The sequence below is a fragment of the Triturus cristatus genome, chromosome 11 (genome assembly GCF_964204655.1).
Source record: "Triturus cristatus chromosome 11, aTriCri1.1, whole genome shotgun sequence".
In the NCBI taxonomy this organism is placed as follows: domain Eukaryota; kingdom Metazoa; phylum Chordata; class Amphibia; order Caudata; family Salamandridae; genus Triturus; species Triturus cristatus.
Window position 1 is genome coordinate 315,762,833 of NC_140594.1, and position 21,882 is coordinate 315,784,714.

Here is a 21,882-nt window from a genome sequence, read left to right on the forward strand (position 1 = left end):
CACAGGGAAAAAATGGTGTTAATTACACAGGAAAAAAACTTGGCGAAAAGTAATAGTAAAACTGCTATGACGGCACTGCCCACGCAGCCATTCAAATGTCATAAGCACGAGGAACAAAAAATAGCGAAGCTTGCACAAACCTGTCTCCCTTTTAAGTCAGAGAATGAAAGTAAACAGGCCCCTCAGAAAACAGCACCTGTCATTTGACATCTTCTTTTAATACACAGCAAATGTGACCAGATATGAACATGATGTACAAGCCTGTTTGCAGTGGAACCTGGAGCAGGAATCACAATATTGAACTTTGGGTAAGGGGCCTAACCTCACCTATGCTGATATGAAGGAAGCCCTTCTCACTAGGTATGGTCTCACTCCTGAGAAGTACAGGGATCCGTTTAGGTCCAGTAAGAAGTCAGAGGCCAACACTTGGTTGGAATGTATGGATATGTTTTGCAGGTTTCTAGATGGCTGGGTGAAGGGTAGTAATGTGACAGATTTTCAGGGGCTCTACAATTTGATTGTGTGGGAGCACTTGTCTAGTCTAGTTTTGCAGATCTGCGCCAGCACCTAGTTGATAGTAAGCTGACTGACCCCAGGAAGCTTGCTGTGGAGGTGGACTGGTGGGTGAGTACCAGGGTCCACAAGAAAGCGTTTGGGTGTGACTCAGCCAAATGTGGGCATGGTCCCCAGCAGAAAAGTGGGGGGGACAAGGGTAAAGCACAGGAGTTCTTTAAAGGGCCCCAAACTAATACTCAGGGTAAAGGTTCCCATCCCCCAGGAGATAAGAAGAAAGGGGTCTCTACAGGAAAGCCTGTTGAGACCGGCCCCCGCAAGTGTTTTTCATGTGACCAGGTGGGTCACCTGAAGGGGGACCCCAGGTGCCCCAAGGGGACACAGCCACCCACCTGTGGGCAGACCAAGGTGTTGGCTAGTGAAGCGCTTGGGGAGGAGGGATACCCACAGGAGGGTGGGAATCCTGCAGAAATGACCCTCGTCTCACTAGGGGACAGTGAGATGGTCCCAGGAAACCAGGTGCCCCCTAATACAAAGAAATACAGCACCTGGGTGACCATCAATGGGAAAAGGGTAGAGGCTCTCAGAGATACTGGAGCCAGTGTGACCTCAGTCCGGTGTCACCTGGTCTCTGAGAAGCAGGTAGTCCCAGGTGCATTCCTCCAAGTAGTTGCTGTGGACAACTCAGAGCGCCAGTGTATGGTAGCGTAGGTTCCCTTTGAGAGGGGGGGCGGGGTGTCTCAGGTCCCTTGAGGGTGGTTGTGAGCCCTACCATGCCTGTAGATTGTCTGCTAGGTAACGACCAGGAGCAGTCCTTATGGAAGGATGTTGAGCTCAGGTCTCACTTGGAGATGCTTGGGTTGCCAGAGTGGGCATGTGGGTCTACTCGGTCAATGGCAACCAGAAAGGGAGATCAAGAGGACTTGGAGGCTGAAACAGTGGTCCAAGTCCCTGCCAGGAGAAAGGGCAGGGAGCGTGGGAAACCGGCCCCTGAAGTTCCCACAGGAGGCGGACCTTGAGGGGGACGCCCGGTGCCTACAGGGGAACAAGAAGCCGAGCTGGGGGACATCTCTGAGCTGATCCATTGGCAGCAAGAAGGGGGTCCCACCAGGGAGGAATTCTGCAAGGAGCAGAAAGAGTGCCCTTTTCTGGAAGGTCTGCGGCGGCAGGCTGCAGACCAGGCAGCTGGTGATCAGTCCGGATCACATCTGATCTACTGGGAGAATCGTCTCCTGTATAGTGAGGCTAAGGTTGCTGAGCCTGGGTCAACCTGTGTGCTGGTGGTACCCCAGCGCTTCACGACCTTCCTACTGCGTCTGGCTCATGACGTGCCTTTGGCAAGACATATGGGGCGGGACAAGACCTTTGACAGGCTTGTCACCCACTTCTTTTGGCCCCAAATGCAAAGGCAGTCAGATGCACACTGCAGGTCTTGCCAAACTTGCCAGGCAAGTGGCAAGAGTGGGAGGAAGGTTAAAGCTCCTCTCCAGCTTTTCCAGTTGTTGGAACACCCTTTGAATGGGTAGGGATGGATATTGTGGGGCCACTGGATCCCAAGACAGCCATTGGCAACAGGTACATCCTGGTCTTGGTGGACCATGCCACCCGGTACCCGGAGGTAATCCTTCTCAGGACAACGACAGCGCCAGTGGTGGGCCGGGCGTTAATGGGAATCTTTTCCCGCGTAGGTTTCCCCAGAGAGGTGGTTTCTGACAGGGGGACCAATTTCATATTCAAGTATGACATCCCTGTGGAAGGAGTGTGGTGTAACCTACAAGTTCACCACTCTTACCACCCACAAGGTAATGGTCTGGTGGAGAGATTCAACCAGACCTTGAAGGGCATGATTAAGGGTCTAACAGAACCCATGCGGCATAAGTGGGACGTCCTCTCGCCATGCCTTCTCTTTGCATACAGGGAGGTGCCTCAGAAGTCTCTCTTGGGTTCAGTCCAGTTGAGCTCCTGTATGGCCACCCTGTCAGAGGACCTCTGAGGCTGGTGAAGGAAGGCTGGGAGGCAGCTCCCAGGAAAACTCCCCAGGATGTGTTTAGTTACATGCTGGCCTTCAGAAACCAAACTACCCGCTTCAGGAAACTCGCTCAGGCGAACCTAGATGCAAGCCAGGAAGAAATTCAACCTGTGCAAGAAGTGTGGGTCATGGCCCGACTGGAACCTTTTGCCTTGCAGGACAAGTGGACTGGACCATTTGAGGTGGTGGAGCGTAAAAGTGACGTCACCCATCTGGTGGATTTGCGGACTCCAAGGAACCCTTTGCGGGTCCTCCACGTGTACCACCTCAAGCCCCACTTCGAGAGGTCCAAAGTAAGCATGCTCTTGGCAACAGATGATGGGGTGGAAGAGGAGAGTGAGCCTCTCCCTGACCTGTCTGCGAAGGAGCACGATGGGTCAGTAGAAGGTGTGGTTCTCTCACCTACACTGACCCCAGAGCAGCAGGGGGACTGTCGCCAGTTGTTGAGACAGTTCACCCCACTGTTCTCTCTGACCCCAGATGTTACTCACCGGTGTACCCATGATGTGGACACTGGTGACAGCCGTCCCGTAAAGCACAAGATTTACAGGTTGACTGACCGGGTCCGGGCCAGCATCAAGGAGGTGGTCTCTAAGATGTTGGCGTTAGGGGTGATTGAGCCCTCCAACAGTCCTTGGGCCAGCCCAGTGGTCTTGGTCCCAAAGGCTGCTGCACCCGGTGCCACTCCTGAACTACGGTTCTGTGTGGACTACTGTGGGCTCAATGCTGTCACCAGGACTGACGCGCACCCCGATCCCCAGAGCTGATGAGCTCATTGATCGGTTGGGAGCTGCCCGGTTCCTCAGCACGTTTGATTTAACGTTTGGGTACTGGCAGATTGCCTTAACCGATGGGGCCAAGGAGAGGTCAGCATTCTCAACCCCAGAAGGAAATTACCAGTTCTGGGTGATGCCCTTTGAGTTGAAGAATGCCCCAGCCACCTTTCAGAGGTTGGTCAACCAGGTGTTGGCTGAACTGAAGGATTTCAGTGCCGCCAACCTGGATGACATTGCTGTGTTCGGCTCCAGCTGGGAAGAACACTTGCAGCACCTCAGTAAAGTGTTGAGGGCTCTGCAAGGGGCAGGCCTCACGATCAAGGCCAGTAAGTGCCAGATCGGGCAGGGTTCTGTGGTGTACTTGGGACACCGAGGTAGGAAGTGGCCAGGTGGCGCCCCTACAACCCAAGATTGTCACCATTCTGGCTTGGGAGCCCCCCAAAGCCCAGACAGAGGTGAGAGCCTTCTTAGGTCTCAGCGGGTACTATAGGAGGTTTAAGTGTTCTGGTATCATTGTTGCCCCCTTAACAGAGTTGACTTCCAGGAAGCAGCCCAAGAAGGTGATCTGGACTGAGTCCTGCCAGAAAGCTTTTGATGCCCTGAAGGCCGCCATGTGCACGGCGACCATGCTCAAGGCACCCGACTTCTCCAAGGAATTTGTTGTGCAGACTTACGTTTCAGAGCATGGTGTGGGAGCGGTGCTCTCACAACTGAACGAAGAGGGCCTAGACTAGCCTGTAGTCTTCCTTAGCAGGAAACTACTCCCCAGGGAACAGAGGTGGAGTGCCATAGAAAGGGAAGCTTTTGCTGTGGTCTGGGCACTGAAGAAGCTGAGACCATACCTGTTTGTGACTCACTTCCGGGTTCAGACAGACCACAGGCCCCTCAGATGGTTGATGCAGATGAGGGGTGAAAATCCAAAACTGCTGAGGTGGTCCATCTCCCTACAAGGAATGGACTTTACGATGGAACACCACACTGGTACAGAACACACCAACGCAGATGGTCTGTCCAGGTTCTTCCGCCTTAGTGAAGAGAACTCCCAGGAGGTTGGGTAGGTCTCCCTACTTTCAGCTGGAGGGGACATGTGTTAGACTTGGCATCTTTTGGCGTGTTTCCCCTGAGTTTTTGCTTTCTGACTTCCCGGTTTTGACTCTGTTTTTGCTAGTGTAATGATTCTGTACACTTTTCTCACTGCTGATCAGTGGTAAAGTGCAAGTGCTGTAGTAAAACGTGTTCTGGATTGGTGTTTCTATGATTGGCCTATTTGATTCATGTGTCAGTCCCTAGTAAAGTGCACTGCGAGTGCCAGGGGCCATAAATCAAATGCTGTTGTTGGGCTGCAGCACTGGATTGTGCCACCCACACAAACAGCCCGTAAAGTGTAACTCTGGCCTCGCATTGCAGAGTCTGTGTGCAGCCTGGGGCTGCCATGTTGACTTGGCAAGTGCACACACCTGCCAGTCCCTGAACCTTCCATTTTCTACATGTTAGTCACCCCTAAGGTAGGCCCAAGGTACCCCCATGGGCAGGGTGCATTTTATGTGAAAGGGAGGACATGCCCTGGTGTGTGTGGCATGTCCTGATAGTGAATTACAGCCAACTACGGTTTTCACTATTGCAAGGCTACCTGTCCCCATAGGCCAGAATGGGCAGTTTGATTAGAACATCTTATAATCCTAACTGACCCAGGGAAAATGGTAGAAATTAGAGTTTAGTATGCCTGAACTCAGAATGATAAAATACATCTTTTAGTGAAGTTGGTTTTCACATCCTGTGTTTGAAAATACCACTTTTAGAAAATAGTTATTTTCTTACCTAGCCATCCAGTCTGCCTCTGCTAGCTTGTGTATTATCTGTCCAGTTTGCGAGTGACAGGGGCTGGGGAGACTCCAGGAGACAGAGTGAGTCAGCACAGGGCTGAATAGACCTATCTGCATGTAGTGATGGGAGGAGTAGCACCTGGGCCTGAATAGGGCTGTGCCTGCCTTCCACAATGCTGGCTCCACCTCCTGTGGTGCGTCTGATGACCATGGACCACACTGACAAAGGAAGAAGTTGTGCACTGGCAAAAAGAACACAGAACTGGTTTGGACTAGGTACAGACACTCTCTGCCTTCAGAGAACAAAGGATTTGGTGGTATAAATATTGGGGCCCAAACCCCAGAACTGTAGAACTCTTTTGGATCAAGAAGACTGCCAAGAAGAAGAGCTGGAGAAGCTGTGGGGAGGAACTACCACTTTGCTGTGTGCTTTGCTGTGTTGGCCTGTAGTGGCAGCTTCTGTCTGTCTTGGGCAATGAAAGGATTGGACTGAACTTTCTGCAATCTACTTTTGTGAGTTTCTCCAAGGGCTTGAGGTAGAGCTTGCCCCCTGTTCAAGAAGTCTCAGGAACAGCAAAGACTTCAAGCTCTTCTGCCCTTAGCACTGGGAACTGTGTGTTTTGTGCTGCAACAGAAGATAAGCAACCCGACGCCGTCTGAGACGCCGCTGCCGACTATGTGTCCTGAAGGCACCGCAGAGGGCACCGTCGCAATGCTGCACCGTGACCCTGGTTTCACAGACGCCTGCTGACGCCGCCACCGAGCCGCTGCTCGCACCGCGACCTGTGGGCACCGCACTCCGTACCGCCTCGCTTCACGACAATGCCTTGGTATCCCCGACGACGTTGCTCCACGCCGGAATCAACGCCGCTGCTTGCACCGTGGTTCGAGGGCACTGCTAGTAAAGTTACACGACGCACCGCCCTAATCCTGCACCACAGCCTTCGCCTACCGACGCCGGTGCCATCGACTCCAGGTCATCAGCCAACGACAGTCCTTCCGCAACGACGACGCTGCTGCTTGCACTGTGACCTGCCAGCACCGTGACGAGCACCGCCTTCATCTCACACCGTGACCCTGGTTTCACCGATGACGCCATCTGACGCCGCTACTGAGCCGCTGCCCGAACCGCAACCTGAGGGCCCCGCACACCGCACCGCTACACTTCGCACCGTAGCACCCAATGCCTGCCAACGCTCCTGACTTCAACAAAGAGGAGTTCGATCTGCAACGTGTGTGACTTGGAGGCCCCGATGACTCCTGCACCAACCTCCGGAACTGGCGCCTACGGACGCCGTGTTTTCAGAAACCTCAACGAGAGATCATCGAGGCCCTGCATTTCTGAAAGGTACTGTTTGCGGGTCTTCCCGACACCGTAGCTGGCCCGCGACGCCGCGGTCAGCCAGAACTGTTTGGATTTGTTTGCTCACGATGCCGTGATAGCCCCGGACGGAGCTATCGACATCAAGGAACTGTTTTACAAGGTTATTTTGCCAACTGAAGATTTTTAAGTACTATATTGTGGAGTTTTATCGTTATGGTCTTGTTTTAAGTATATAAAAATATTGGATATTTTTTTAAACTGGTGTGGTGTCCTTTTGTAGTGCTTACACTGTATTACTGTTGGTTATGTGCGAATGCTTTACACACTGCCTCTAAGATAAGCCTGACTGTTTGCGCCAAGCTACCAAGGGGGTGAGCAGGGGTTATTATAGGAGTGTAACTCCCTTATCCTGACTAGGAAGAAGGGTCTCTATTTGGACAAAGGTGCACACCCTTGCCAACTAGAGACCCCAATTTCTAACAATGAGCCTTAAAGTTTCAATTGATTTTCTATTATGCTGATTTTGTGCATAGGCTGCTCTCCGTACAGCTTGCACAAGCTTAAGAAATGAAATGTTTTGTTGATCTGTGAGGTTGGATTTCATAGAAATTAGAAACATGGATTGGCATTCCACGCCTTTCTGTTTCATTTAATCCATCTTGCTTTTCTCTTTTTTGCTCTGCTTTCATATATTATTTTCTTCTTCTGTTTGTATTTGTTTGTCTCTATTTTCTGCTTTATTTAATTTGTTAATTTTGAGAAATTTTTGCATTCTTCACTTCTTTTTTTTAATCGTTCTATCTTTATTGTGCCGTTTCCTTTTTCCCCTATATTTTCTTTTCACCCCCTTTCCTCAGATTTGTTCCATCTCCATTTCATTTTCCTCCTTTCTCTAGCATCCCTTCTGTTTCCATCTTCTTTCCTCTTTCACTCATTTGGTAGGTAAAAGACATTGTGTAATGCCAATACCTCTAATTCTCACAAACGCAAGACCAATTTGCATTGCAAATGCTTGTTTTTCTTGCGACTGAACTGCACTGTCCAGTAGGCTGCTTGTGTACAACCAATAAAAGGATACACCCTCTTAATTTGGACCCGGGTGTGTTCTAGCAGTAGCCGTGACATCTGCAGTAGACCCGACCTCCCAGGGTCACTATCCTTCAGGCCGTCTGTGCTTAAAAACCTGAAATTTATGAATTAAAAGCGCCATAAGGAATATTAGCCTGCTTTTGCCATAGTACAGCAGTGTGGAGGAAATAGCAAGATGTAAATGCTGACCCAACCAATTCAAAAGAATATTATATTAACTCCTGTGTTTCCGTAGTTTCGATGAGTTGGGACTCCTCTGTGTTGTTTTGAAATGTCTCACTTTTCTCCTTTCCTGCCACTCGGGTGACTGTTGGCTGATGTTTGTAAATTAAACTGCCATTAAGCACTGCATGCCCCTAAACAAGGTTAGTGCGCAGTTCCTGTATAACATCTATTAGCAAATAACTGGAAACAAACACACAATTTTAGAAGTATTTTTTGAGAAAAGGAAAGGATGAAAACTGATTGACTGTCCAGAATCTTAATTTATACGTAAGAAAAACAGACTCTGACAGCATAAAAGCCATCCTGTTCTGTGCATGGGGTCGCTGGCAGTCAAGGGAAGAGGTGTGGGTGGAAGTGCAGCTTAACACATAAAGCAGTAGAAGACGATGTAAAGATACGCCTGTATCTGGAAGCGAAGGCAATTTCAGGGGACAGCCCTGGTGCTCCAGCTGCATTGGTGCTCTCCCATGGCTGCCACATTATACAGGATGCGCAACCTTAGTTATCGGTGCGCCGTCAGTAATTGGACTAACCTCGGGGATTGCGCAATACTACATGATTCACAGCAGTCGAGGCGAGTATCTCACATGAGCTTTCAAGTTTGAATGTGCTTTTAGTTTCACGTCCCTGGAAGTTCCAAATCAATGAATGACAATTTAAGAACCTACACTTGCGGCTCAAGCTTCTAGAGACTTCACGGCAGCCCCCTGCTTCTACCTCGCTCACAGATGCCTTCTTGAGGCCAAAGAGGTCCTTGGCCTTTCCCCCTTTGAAGAACCAAGCTTTTTCGCCATACTTGTGGATAGAAGAACCAACAGGGATGGATAGTTCGGGCATCTCAGTGCAGGAAGCGCTGGGAGAGATCGGATCAACGTCTCGCAGATCAGGAGGCACTTCCTAGACAGCATTGGGAGGCAATCGATATAAGGAAGGGACTTGTAATGGAAACACCTAATTGCCATCTTGGACAAGAGCGCATTCAGTAAGCTCCCTGGAACAAAATAATCTAGACAGAGACACTGTATATTCAGACCGTTAACAAACACGTACAGACTTTCATATTCTACAACTAAAATTAAAATAATAACACATTACTGAAGCTTCTTCAAAGTTTGTACTGCTCACAGATGATTTTTTTTGGAAGTGCGAGGTGTAGGGAAGTCAATAGGCCAATGAAAATCAGGGTATTTTTTGCCCTGGTGCGGCATGCAATATTGTGTCTAGGGTGCTGCATTGAGGAGCGTTGAAATGTACAACCCATTCCAGAGCTCGCAATGGCGGGATCTTTGTACTTAATATGTCTAGAGACTAACCTCATGCTTCGCACAACGACAGAGGGTGTGGCATAATTGTCAGGGCGGCCGACTGTGGGACTGGGGTACCAGGTTAGAGTCTCGGCGTCAACTCTCCCTGTCACAAATAAAATTAAGCAAAGGCAAATTCTAACAAATATCGGAAGGAAAACAACATTTCAGATGCCAATCATTGCTACGGCAATAGTTGAATTCCCTTGTTGAACGCTTACAGGATCATGTGTCTTGGGACTATTTCAAAGACAAGATAAAGGCATGCAAATAGCAGCTAAAAACACGATAGAGCAAGCTATTCAGAATTTAAATACAAGCAGTGACTTTAGAGGAGGATGCTGGGAGAGGGCAAGGAGTGTTGTAGGAGGGGTGAAGGGGTAGGATGGCACAGGGAGATTAAGTGAGGAGCAAAGTTGAAACAAAGGAAGCAGCCAGGAACACAAAGTATACAGAACACCTAACACGAGCAGAGGCAGGCCAACAAAAACTGAGTGCTCTCAAAGTATCCTAAATAACCTGAAGAGTAATAGCACATTTAACAGGGACAGTCCTTATGGGAGGTTGCAGGGTCCCAAAGGAGGGACTATTAAGCATATTCACAAAACAAAAGCAGGCATTTATGAGGGACAGCGACAGGAACCAATGAAAATGTGGGAGGTGCTTGAATCCCACATTCTAGAAACAGCATGCCTTGAAGACAAAGCGCATGTGCTGCCACGGCGAGACTTAAAAACTGTGGGAACGGTGACGCAGTGTGCAAAGGGTGTGGGGTGAGTGAGCATAGGAGCCGGGTCAAAGGCGTGGCTAAAAAAAACAAGTATTCTGTCTTTCACCTTCAGGTAATTACATATAAAATAAGGCACAGCTTAAATGAAAACTAAATGCATCTTAAGATAATCAGTGAGAAATGCACTATCGTACATTATGAAACCTCTATTAGTTATTATTCTTCAGAGGTCTGTGTGTGTAACCTGAAAGCCACAGACTTGGAATCTGGTTGGTACAGTGGATAATAGTGACTTGTGTATGTTTAGTGCTATGATGTCCCAGTCTCTGACAGAAAGCACTGTTAATATGCAAGTCATTATTTTAAGCTTGCATTACACACAGTCTAAGATAGACTGCTACAAAATGCACTAAAAGGTTTAAGATAAAAAAGTGCTTCCTAAATATAGATTTTAGTAATACCCAGACTGTCCATAACGCAATTTTATTTAATGACTGTCCTTTAAAAGCACGCACTTCACAGCTCAGCTTGTAACCCCTTGTAAACCACTCAAAAAGAATACATCTGTGTCATACGAAAGCTTCAAGTGATTCTATCAATTAAAGCCAATACCTGCTTCCAAGCACCGTCTACATTTGTCGATTATGCAGTTGTGCACATTTACATTTCTTTCTGGGAAGCAGCACCCTGGCAAGAAGGCTTGTTTAGCTGTCTGGCCCTCCTTTGGTTTGACAGCACAGAAGACTCCCTGCCTTACACTTTATCGGAAGCATTTCAGCCCTCTGAATTAACACTCCTGGGACTGTTGTCATTTTACAAAAAGTAGGTAAACAGTTTTTCTTAAATTAAAAAAAGAATAGGCATGATGTACCCCTCAGACACTGCCCACTTCAGCCACTGATTGCCTTCATAGTATTTCTTGGTCTCCTGTTCCATTGGTCTGACAAGTCACCATCCTGAATGTGCCGCCTCTACTTTTACATTTAGGATGGAGTCCTTGCTGGCGAACTTGCTGTTCCCTCATTCTCAACACCGTATCCACGTCCTCACAGTGGGGGCGATGGGCTTCTGCTGGAGTTACTGGAGTGGAAGCCTCTTACTAATGTAAATCAGTGGTGGTCAGATGTGCAACTGGCCATCAACCCCCTGTGCTCAGGTAACTGTTTTACAGCTTATGTCAACCAGATCTCTCATGACCAGCCCATGTGGATGTGATCTGGTACTGATCTCTCGTCCCGGAGCCTCTTGATAAATCACCTGCTCCTCGTCGTCCCCTATCTTAGTCACTGTTACGTCGTATTACCACCGCTTTTCTTTACGAGTGCAGTATAGTGTTTGCTCTTAGGTTCACAACAAAGTGTCATGAAAGTCTGGTTCAGACCGAAACATGTTTCTTTGTCTTTACAATAGGTGCCTTTTTAAAATTACTTTGTTAGTAAATAATTATAAGTTTCTGAGACCTTTTGTTTATGACATGACGATTAAACTTCAGAACATTGTGTATCCCTAAATAACAGGAAATCACTCTCCTTTCTTTCAGGCACCCTGTCCGGCACATCTGGTTCAACGCTCACAGCCTCATCACAGCAAATATCCCAGTCGAGAAAAGTCCCCGCGGGGCATGCATTACAGACGATGACCTCACAGCACATCGAAGGTAAGACCACACTCACAGCCTCGTATGTGCAGCTTGCATCATTTATTTGCCAGTATAAGTACGTTGCAGGTATAGGCTGAGATATGGACAGAGAGGTGTTAAGAGGAAATGACTCATGGAATCATCTGGTAAGTTTCTTAAAGATTTATTCCACAAATAAAAGGAGCCCACTGAACAGCGAACCTTCACGTGGCGTCCCGCAGCAACTGTCATACAGGACCTGTGCGTGGAACCTTTCATGTACATGGACTCCCAGAGTGCCTACCGCATTCTAAATAAAGAACTCCCTTCCCCTTTATAACAAACATAAAAAGTAAACATCTAATAAAGATTCATGCTAGAAATAGCATAAAACATTAAAATAAAACAAATCTTCACATTTTCAAAGTACATTAGTAACACGCCTTTTGAACGGTGGTTAGCACAAAAATAAGGGTCCTGAAAGGAACTGATTTGTCCAGAGGGGGCTTCAGATGGCAGAATGCCGTAAGAAAGGTGAATGGAGATGGACTGTTCTAATGTAGTGAAAGTGGGTAGGGTACTGACAGAGCTGGGATCTCAAATAGCACCATGTGAAATGTCAGCAGCATGAACTCCCCCATTCCGGTTTCCATTCTGTGTTATTAGCTAGGTCATTTAACATAGGACACACCTTGATAGAAAAAAGATCACAGCGCTTTTAAACATATACATTTCTGGAAAAAAATAGTACAGCACATGCAATTCCGATTTTTATCATTTTATTAACGCTCTTTTTTTCACTGCCCATTTTGTGACGTATTCTTAAGTTACTTTGCCATTAGTACACGTTAACATTATTGGCTAAAAGATTTATCCAACATTATATACCTTTGCGTAACATACAAGACTTGGTACGATGCCCTGCCTGCACAATGGGTCTGAAAATATGCAATAAGGGCGAGCAGGAGGAATTTGGAATGTGCACATCTGTTGAAAAGTAAATCAAACATGCGGGCATTTGAAATTCTACTAGTTAAAGGGAATAACACTGGAGAGTCCAAGGCTGGTTACCTTCTGTCTACTGAAGTGTGTCTTTATGTGTAATGGACTCTGGTCATGCCTATCATGTCCTTTGTTGTTACAGGGTCCCAGAAATATGGTAATTTAATGAAGCAATGACCAATATTTGTTATAACTCACGTGGCTGTTCCTCATATAACTAGGTCAAAATAGAAACCATTGGGAAATCAACATGTAGCAAGGACGCCAAAGGATCTACACCATGTTAAAGTGCTGGGCACGGAAGGGCACAGCGTCATTTATGCGATTCAGTATGCATGCATGATAGCAAACATCGAGATATAACCAGGCCAAGGGAGGAAAAACAGAAATAGGTAGTTACCAAACTTTAATTTAATTTGAAAATGTTTAACACTCTTTTCTTTTTTAAGTAGTAAAAACATGTATTTAGGCCATGGTCTTTAAAACATTAACATTAATTACTATCTATAATTACACATACAAAGTTAAACAAAACATTTCCTTTGCAATAATTTCGAGATTTTCATATTAGTTAAAACGATTAAAAATCTATCCTGCGCACGTCACATCTAAAAATTGGATAGCATAAAAAAAAGTATTGCCTCCTGTGGACCCCATATCCAATATTTAAATAGCACTGATTTTAGTTGCCTATGGCTTAGTTCGAAAAAATATAAATAATCACAAGAGCTGCACAGGGGAACTTTGTACCCTGAGGCTGCAGTTGCAATTCCCATCCTTATCTAGGAATTCTTTCAAACAGGTGCCTCGGGCATAAAGAGGATTTAACCAAGGCCTACATTTTAATAAAGCATTCCACATTGCTAGATTGGGTAATTCAACAAGATATGGGTACACTGTTAAATCTTGTCAAGAGGCTCTCCAATGCACAGTGTAAATCTTCTTGGTCAAATAGAAATCCTTGGCCCTAGACTCCACTAAGGCTCTGCTACTTACCTTCTTTTTAGATGGAAGTAGCAGATCCTCTGTATTAAAGTTCTTCAATTTACAGATCTGGACTTGAAAACTCACAAAAATGTTACCAGAACTGCTGATCTAGTGACTTGAATAAACTACTCGACCTAACTATAATGCTCTTGATCCATAAACTGGTTTCAAATTGTGTCATACTAGTCAAATATTTTACTTAACTGAGTCTCCTTTTTCTTAATTATCACATACGAGATCTCATTCAAATATGTGAGTTCTGCTAGTTTTCTGTAAAAAAAAACAAAAAAAAAACTATTTTATTTGAGCCAAATCTGCTTAACACTCTTTCACGCTTTTGGGTAAGTAGCACGGCATGTCTCAAAGTCCTAGTAGTGTAATTACGTTACTACTATTCAACTTCCGGTCTGATGTATTTCATGCTTATGTGTGTGCTTCGATGGCATGAATGTGGTTTAATAATTTTGTAGATGTCAACTAATAGCTTGGTGCTGCATGGTCTACAAGTGCTGAGTGCTGTTGTATGTGGTTCTTGTTGTTTGATGGGTTGCTGCATAGGCAGTTTGGGCTAGGGTGTCCTATTGGACTTGAGGATTAGGCTTTGATTGGCTGTTAGGGCTAGGGCTGTGATTGGTTAATAGGGCCAGGTCTCCCATTGGCTCTAGTGTTTAGGGTTAGGGTTCAGATTGGTTAGGGCTAGGGTTCCATTGGCTAACAGGGCAGTTTTAAGCATAGGGCATGGGGGATCTCAGCCCTGGTGTCGAGGCTAAGGGCGGAGAGGACAAGGGCAGTTGCTTGTTTGGGCTGGGCAGAGAGGACAAGGGCATTTGCCAGTTTGATCTGGGCGGAGAGGACAAGGGCAGTTGCCTCTTTAGTCTGGGCGGAGAGGACAAGGGCAGTTGTCTGTTTGGGTCAGGCCAAGGGCCAGAGATGCTGCCCAATATTCACTCACAAGCTACCACCTTAAGCCCTCCACTTCCGCCAACATTCAAACACAATATCAGCAAAGTCATTCTACTGATGCACCACAAACAAACCCCCACAAACCACATCTACACACAGTTCTACCCTAACTACAACACTATGGCTCCTGTATTCTGACACGAAACACAACTCTGTCCTATACCACTAACACATCCACACATCACCAACATAACACAAAGCCACATTACACATAACTTTAATGCATCAAGACACACCCTCCCTGTTCACACAAAACACCAGCTCTGTCCTCTACTTGCGCCTAACAGATCCCTTTTTATCATTACAAAACCTATACTCAGCCTTCCATCACACCATCCACATACACCGCCTCATCTTTTTACCAATTACACATAACCATACAATCGTTACACGTGACTCCACATTACCTATTCCAGAATCAAATCTGTCACAAACACTACTAACTCTTGTCCATCCCCTCATAAACACCACATACTCTTCTCCAAAACACATCACCACCCCTGTGCTATTCAAATACCACTCACCAGCAGTACTGCACATCCACATTTTGTCACAGAAAACCAGTACATGAATATCTCCTCTCACTACTCCACACATCTCAATATATTATATTCCTTACACATATATTCCCTTACTATGTAATCATGTATCTATATATTTATTACTTTAGTCCTATTGTAAAAGAAAAACAAATTTGCTCTAGAAAACTTTACCTTGTCCTACCATCACCCTACACCTCTATCAATTCATCCTCTACCTTCACTCTCTCTCATCCCAAATCCTTTCTACTACTATGATCGCCAAACTAACCCCTCCTAGACTCCCCCCTCCTCTACACCTTCTGGTTCCCCCCAAACATCAATTTAATACGATGATCTCCCAAACAACCCAACTAAATACCTCATGTTGTCTCTCCTTTGACTCATCCCAAACCGTTTTTTTCTGCTCTGATTCTCTTTGTCCCTAATCTCTTTCTACAGGCTCTTCTCTCCTCCATCTCTCCTTTACTCATCCCAGACCTCAAGTTACTACTATGATCTCCCAATTAACACTTCTGTTTTTCTTCCCTCTTCTATCCCTTCATTACTCTGTTCAGTCCAACTAACAGACTCACATGTCCTCTGATCAAATTAACTCATACTTCCCTATACTAATTCTAAACTCATATTTCCCTATACTAATCCACCGCTAATCCTTTTGGGTTCCGGAGTAGCGCGCTACACGCCGAAAAGCTTGTCGACGCCTCATCAGGGGTAGTAAGCGCTATATGAATACAATTGCAATTACAGTATATTACACAGTGTAGAGATGAACATACAGTATACACCCAGGAGCTGTGTCCCCCATACCTCTGGTTTCTTTTGTTCTGAAGTTCCCTTGCATATTTTCTTTTTGGCTGCACTTCTGGGGCCACTAATCGTTTTGAGCTCCTCAAACAACATATCAGGTATTCCTCGGGTACACCCTTTGGTGGTCCCTCAGATAGGGAGACCCTCCATTATCATCACCTTTTGCTGTGGTCTCAATTGGGAGAGCTCATTGACCCCAAGGCTCCGGTCATGGCTGGTTGCCGTATATTGTAGCTTTTGGGGTGCAATAGCGCAAACGTAATCTTACCAATGTTTCCGTAAGTGTTGTTGCAATATTTTATATTTGCTCAGGATTATACTAAAGTTTGCAATTATGAAAAGTAGATACTGTGCAAAGCCAGAGGCCCTTTTTAACTGCTATATTGTGCTGCTTTGTTTCATTTTGTATTGTGCTTTGCGTAATACCTACCATTTGAAATCCTATATTCTCCCTACATGATAGAAACCTACTTAAAAGTTTTCTGTTTGTAAACAATTGTATTAAGTGCTCACACCCACTGTTAATTACTACATTGCTTCAACCTACATTTGCCTATCTATGTCCCCTCACATGGACATTCTTGAGTTAGTATTGCTACTGTGATAATTGTGTTGTACTGTAATTAGAGTCACCCTACACCACAATCCTTGTGCTAGACCTCGACTGCTTGTTTACGTCTATCTGTAAACTTAAGTAGATTTAGTTTGGCCATCCTTCTATTGTAGACCGAGTCCCTGTTGGCCTGTTTGGTACAGACACCTAACATCCTCACATTTAGAGTCCCTTGTGGCATTGGACACTGGGCACCCCAGAGAGAGAGCCCGACATATGGCTGACTCTTGCTGCACCAAGTCACCTCCACCTCACTCCTTAAATCCACTCTTATCGACACCACTCTGCTCAGACTTTTGCAGTAGGCAAAGCAGACTAGGGTACACAACTTAGGGGCATATGTACAAGGGAAGTGGTGGAGAGAAGCGTTAGCCTTCCTGGCTAAGCGCCTCACTCTGCCACTTCAGAAACACAGGGCTGCACCATATTTACAAGAATATGGTGCAGCCCTGCATTTCTCTCTGCACTAGCGCGACACTTAGCAGCCTAACGCCAACACAGGCACCCTTGCGCCATTGTGCAAGGGTATCTGCGTGCAGGAGAAGATGGTACCCCTTCCTGCACATAAACAATCATTGGCCTTTTGCTGTTTTCATGTGTGCTGCACAACGCAGCACACATTGAAACAGCACAAACTAGGAGAAATGAAACATTTCTCCTCTTTGCGCCAGGGTAAGACCAGGATTTCCCTAGTCTTAACTCTGGCGCTGTCTCCTATTTATGCCTCCCTTGTAAATAGGAGGCAGCGCCAGAATAACGATAAGTGGCTTAACGCTGCCTTGTAAATAAGGCAAAGCCACTATCGCCACAGGAACGTCCTAAAAAGTGACTTCCTCGTGGCGATAGGGGCTTGTACATATGCCCTTTGTGTCTATTGCAGAAACATATTTTTATTTTATTCATTTTATGATTATAGTAGAGGGTTGATGTTCTGACTCGACAGTCACATTCTGACACAGCATGGCTGGACCATGGCGCACTGTCACCTCGTACTTAATCACATAATTCATCCCCCACTCCTTTGTGTGATTGTCTGTTTCGCAACTCGCAGTCCTCCCCATCCCTCCCATATAACATAATGTTTTACCCAACCTATGTCTTTGGCAGGGAAAAACATGGCACTCAATTATCAGAATGTCTATCCACAATTATAGTTGTATGATCTAACACCACTTACATTAGTGTTTTTCTTCACAAAGAACCTCATCAATAAAACAATAAAAAACCTTTCCTGATCCAGCTGCCTCACTCATGCTGTACTTAACCATACTTACTCGCTAGTATTTAGAGACCTCGCCATCAGAGCCTTACCTGTTCAGTCCACGCCTGCTCGAATGGACAGAACTCCTTTAACTTCACCTTAACCCCTCACAAAGCTCCACAGAAAGGGCAACCCAAACCGACACAGGTCTCCACATGATGATTAAAGAAGATGAAAGAAGCACTCATCGCAATGCTTCTTCAGGGGCTTATCCCACTCCTGAGTATGGATATGCTCCAAGGCATCATCCCACCCCAACGCTAAACATCTTCCATTAACACAGCACTGTAACATAGGACTGTGCTTTTGGTGTCCAACCATAAACCTCACATCCACACCAATCTCTACCACACTACACACAGGAGCGCCACACAGTAATTAACGTGTCTGCATACTGCAAAACATATATTCCAGACACTTCATTCTCCCCTTGTGGAATCACCAACAGAGCATGCAACAAATCATTAAAAAAAAAAGAAGAGCGATGTCTGACTCTGACAGCAACTGTCACACCATGGGGGTTTGTCAAGGCAGCTTCATAAGGAACCAAACATTTGAGCAGGCATAGAGCTATACCAGGTAATAGGTTGCATTTAGATCTGATACCAAAGGGATGTGGTAAGTTTTCTGTAGTACTTTTACCAGAGGGAAGGTGCAGTGGGCTCACAGCACGGCCCTCCATGAAAGTAAAATATTTGGCTGGGTTGTGGGTTGAACAGTACACTTAACAACCTCAATGTGGAGACTTTGTAAGGCATGGGAAGAGTCCTCGGCTTCCAAGGGGCCCCCTGGGAAAGTAAACTTTCCCTCAAGCTCACCTTTGCCTATTTCTATATCTTAACCTCTTACCTACCTACCCCTACCTCTCTTTGTCCAGTGCCATCTCAAGGACATTTGGGCCCCTAGAAAGTCACTTAAATTACTTTTGTTTGAAACCAATTTGTAAAAGCTATGTTCGAGGCATATGAGCTGCAGATGACACACTTTTGCATAGATCGCCATCTGGTGTTGGGCCCGGATGTTTGCAGTTTGTTTTTCCTCTTGGAAAGTCTTTGGAAGTCACGAGGTCGGTGACTCCTTCCTTGGATCGTATTGCGCATGGGCTTCGGCTCCATCCTCAGATTGTTTTTTTCCGCCATCGGGCTCGGATGTAATACTTCGCGCTCCGTTCCGAACACTTCCAGTTAGATGATCGAAGCGGAATTCTCGCTTATCGCGGTATTGTTCAGATCCAGATCTCCTTAATCACCTTCTCTTCGACACATCTTCGATTCCAGTCGTCGACGGCGGTCTTCGGGCCTACCCAAACTCTGGTCCCGGCTGATGGAAAGAACTCCTTTCAAGAAGTGCCCTCGATGTGGGTCCAAATTCCCCCACACCGATCTTCATGAGGTGAGCAACCTCTGCCTCTCCCCTGAACACGAGGCTCGAGACTGTCCGGCCTGCAAGTCTTTCAGATCGAAAAAGACTATTCGAGATCGAAGAGCCAGACGAAACATGGCGCACTCCTCGACCTCCGTTCCAGTCGACATCTTCGGGGACGACGTCGAAGATACGGGACAGCAGCACACCGAAGAGGACCTCGTCAGTGCTTCCGAAGCCGACGACTCCGATGTGGAGGACATCACCCCGGCACAGAGGGTCGTGAGTACTATACCACCTCCCACACCCGCGCACACACCCAAAAAGGCTTTGGTCACGCCTTCGCCTCCGGGCCTAGGCAAGACCAGAGACACTGCTTCACACACCCCACCTTCGGGCCCGGTGAAGAAGCCAAATAAGCCTTCCGGTGGCTCGGGCTCGAGCCAGCCCTCCAGCGGTGCCGAGAAACACACTTCGGCACCGAAAAAGAAACCGGCGTCTACCTCGACACCGAGCTCCGCACCGAAACCCTCGGTATCGAAACCCAACCTTTCCGTGCCGAGGCCTTCCATCACACCATCCACATACACCGCCTCATCTTTTTACCAATTACACATAACCATACAATCGTTACACGTGACTCCACATTACCTATTCCAGAATCAAATCTAACACAAACACTACTAACTCTTGTCCATCCCCTCATAAACCCCACATACTCTTCTCCAAAACACATCACCACCCCTGTGCTATTCAAATACCACTCACCAGCAGTACTGCACATCCACATTTTGTCACAGAAAACCAGTACATGAATATCTCCTCTCACTACTCCACACATCTCAATATATTACCTCGACACCGAGCTCCGCACCGAAACCCTCAGTATCGAAACCCAACCTTTCCGTGCCGAGGCCATCTTCGGTACCGACCAAACCACATAAGGCCCTCGGCACCGACACTTCCACGCCGAAGCCCACCTCGGCGCCCACCAAGAAAACGGAGGTTCCCAAGCCCAGTGCTATGCACGGCACGGACAAGCCTAAAAAGTCATCGGCCCCGAAACCTTCGGCGCCGACGGAACAAACATTGTCACAGGAACTGTTTACACCGGATCCCTTGCAAAAGACTCTTACCAAGGATCTAAAAACTGGACATTTGGCACTCTCTTCCAAAAAGAGACATTTGGACAAACCGGCTCCGCCTCCAAAGAGGAAGGACTCTGCTACTCTATGGCTTTTCTAGGGAACATCCCATTAGATGATATCTGCAAAGCAGCTACATGGTCAACACCGCACACTTTCACTAAACATTACTGTGTAGATGTGCAAACCAAGCAACAAGCTAGTGTGGGCCAGGCTGTACTAAAAACACTATTTCAAACCACTGCAACAGATACCGGTGGTCGCTGCTAAGGTTGGGAACTGCTATATAGTCTATGCAAAAGTGTGTAATCTGCAGCTCATATGCCTCGAACGGAATATACTACTTACCAGTATGCATCTGTTCTTGGCATGTAGAGCTGCAGATCTACACACGCCCACCCGCCTCCCCGGCTACCTGTATCTGTTCCAGTCTATCTAATTTAGATACAACACACATGGGTTTCTTCACTGTTATTACTACGCTCCATCTTTCCCTGTTGGCGAAAAACAATCTAAGGATGGAGCCGAGGCCCATGCGCAATACGATCCAAGGGAGGAGTCACCGACCTCGTGACTTCCAAAGACTTTCCATGAGGAAAAACAAACTGCAAACATCCGGGCCCAACACCAGATGGCGATCTATGCAAAAGTCTGTAGATCTGCAGCTCTACATGCCAAGAACAGATGCATACTGGTAAGTAGCATATTCCTTCTGTATCACGCAGGCTTCAATTAGCAGAAAATCAATAATAAAATCCTAAATTGTAATGAACAGGAGACTCCCAAATATGTCTTGCCCAGGCCTCAAAAATCCTTATTCAACATTGTCCCGATGCATACAAATAAAACTAAACACCAGTGCGAAGGCAATTAAACTCCCTGACTAGCTTGTGAGTGCAGGCAGAGTGGCAGGTTATGAGGTGACATGGAGAAAGTCAGTGGGAGGAGCGTTGAAACAGTGTGCGCGGTACACAACTGATAACTCATACCTCCTCTGCCATTGATCTGTTGTCTACAGGTGCCAATAGAAACAGTAGATCAATGTAGTCCATACACAGCTGCTGCTGGCAGATTGAGATTCGATGGGCTGTCGATCACTTGACAAGCAAGAGACAGATTAATTGCTATATTTCAGGGCGCAATAATTGCCATACTGTTAGATTGGGTAATTGCAATGGCCTTTTCGCAACTAGTCGGAGGGACTGGTGCAGCCTACCAAACCATAGCTGGCTTTAGTTCAGTGAGGAGGTCGAGCCTTTTACCATACCTTGCAGCAAAAACATAGAATGGCCTCCCCCGACAGCTATGGACCTCCTCTTTGCTGCTTGAATTCTGAAAATTCCTAAGGACCAGGCTGTTTGACTGAGTCCCTAGGTCCCTGCAAGCACCTGTATACCCTCTCGGGTGATTAGCTGCACTATACAAATCGAATGATTGATTGATTGAGTGCTCTGATCAAAGTAATGTGTCCTGCAGGCATTTCAGAAATCTTTTATAGAAGTAAGGACGTGGGATACCAGGGCAATCATTTTTTGATTCTTTAGACAAATACAATATGTGCTGATACTAAATATATACTTGTATATTTCTAAGAAACTCATTTCAAGTCTGGTATCCATAGATAGTTTCTTGTTTTCAATTTTAGGCGATGATAGATAAACTTTGTGTTATCATCCAGTACCTTTTGCAGTGAAGGAAATGTCTTAGTGATGCCACATTACTGTACTCACTCTCAGCACTGCTGTCAAAACTCCTGATTTTCCAGCATT

General features: G+C 46.4%; 1 protein-coding gene across 1 annotated transcript in view; it reads left to right on the forward strand.

The window, feature by feature from the left end:
* FBXW8 (F-box and WD repeat domain containing 8) overlaps positions 1-21,882 on the forward strand; it is a 698,699-nt gene that overhangs the window by 653,402 nt on the left and 23,415 nt on the right. The window contains exon 10 of the mRNA XM_085633260.1: positions 11,354-11,470. Coding sequence (XP_085489386.1) covers positions 11,354-11,470 — 117 coding nt within the window. The remainder of the gene's footprint in view (positions 1-11,353; positions 11,471-21,882) is intronic.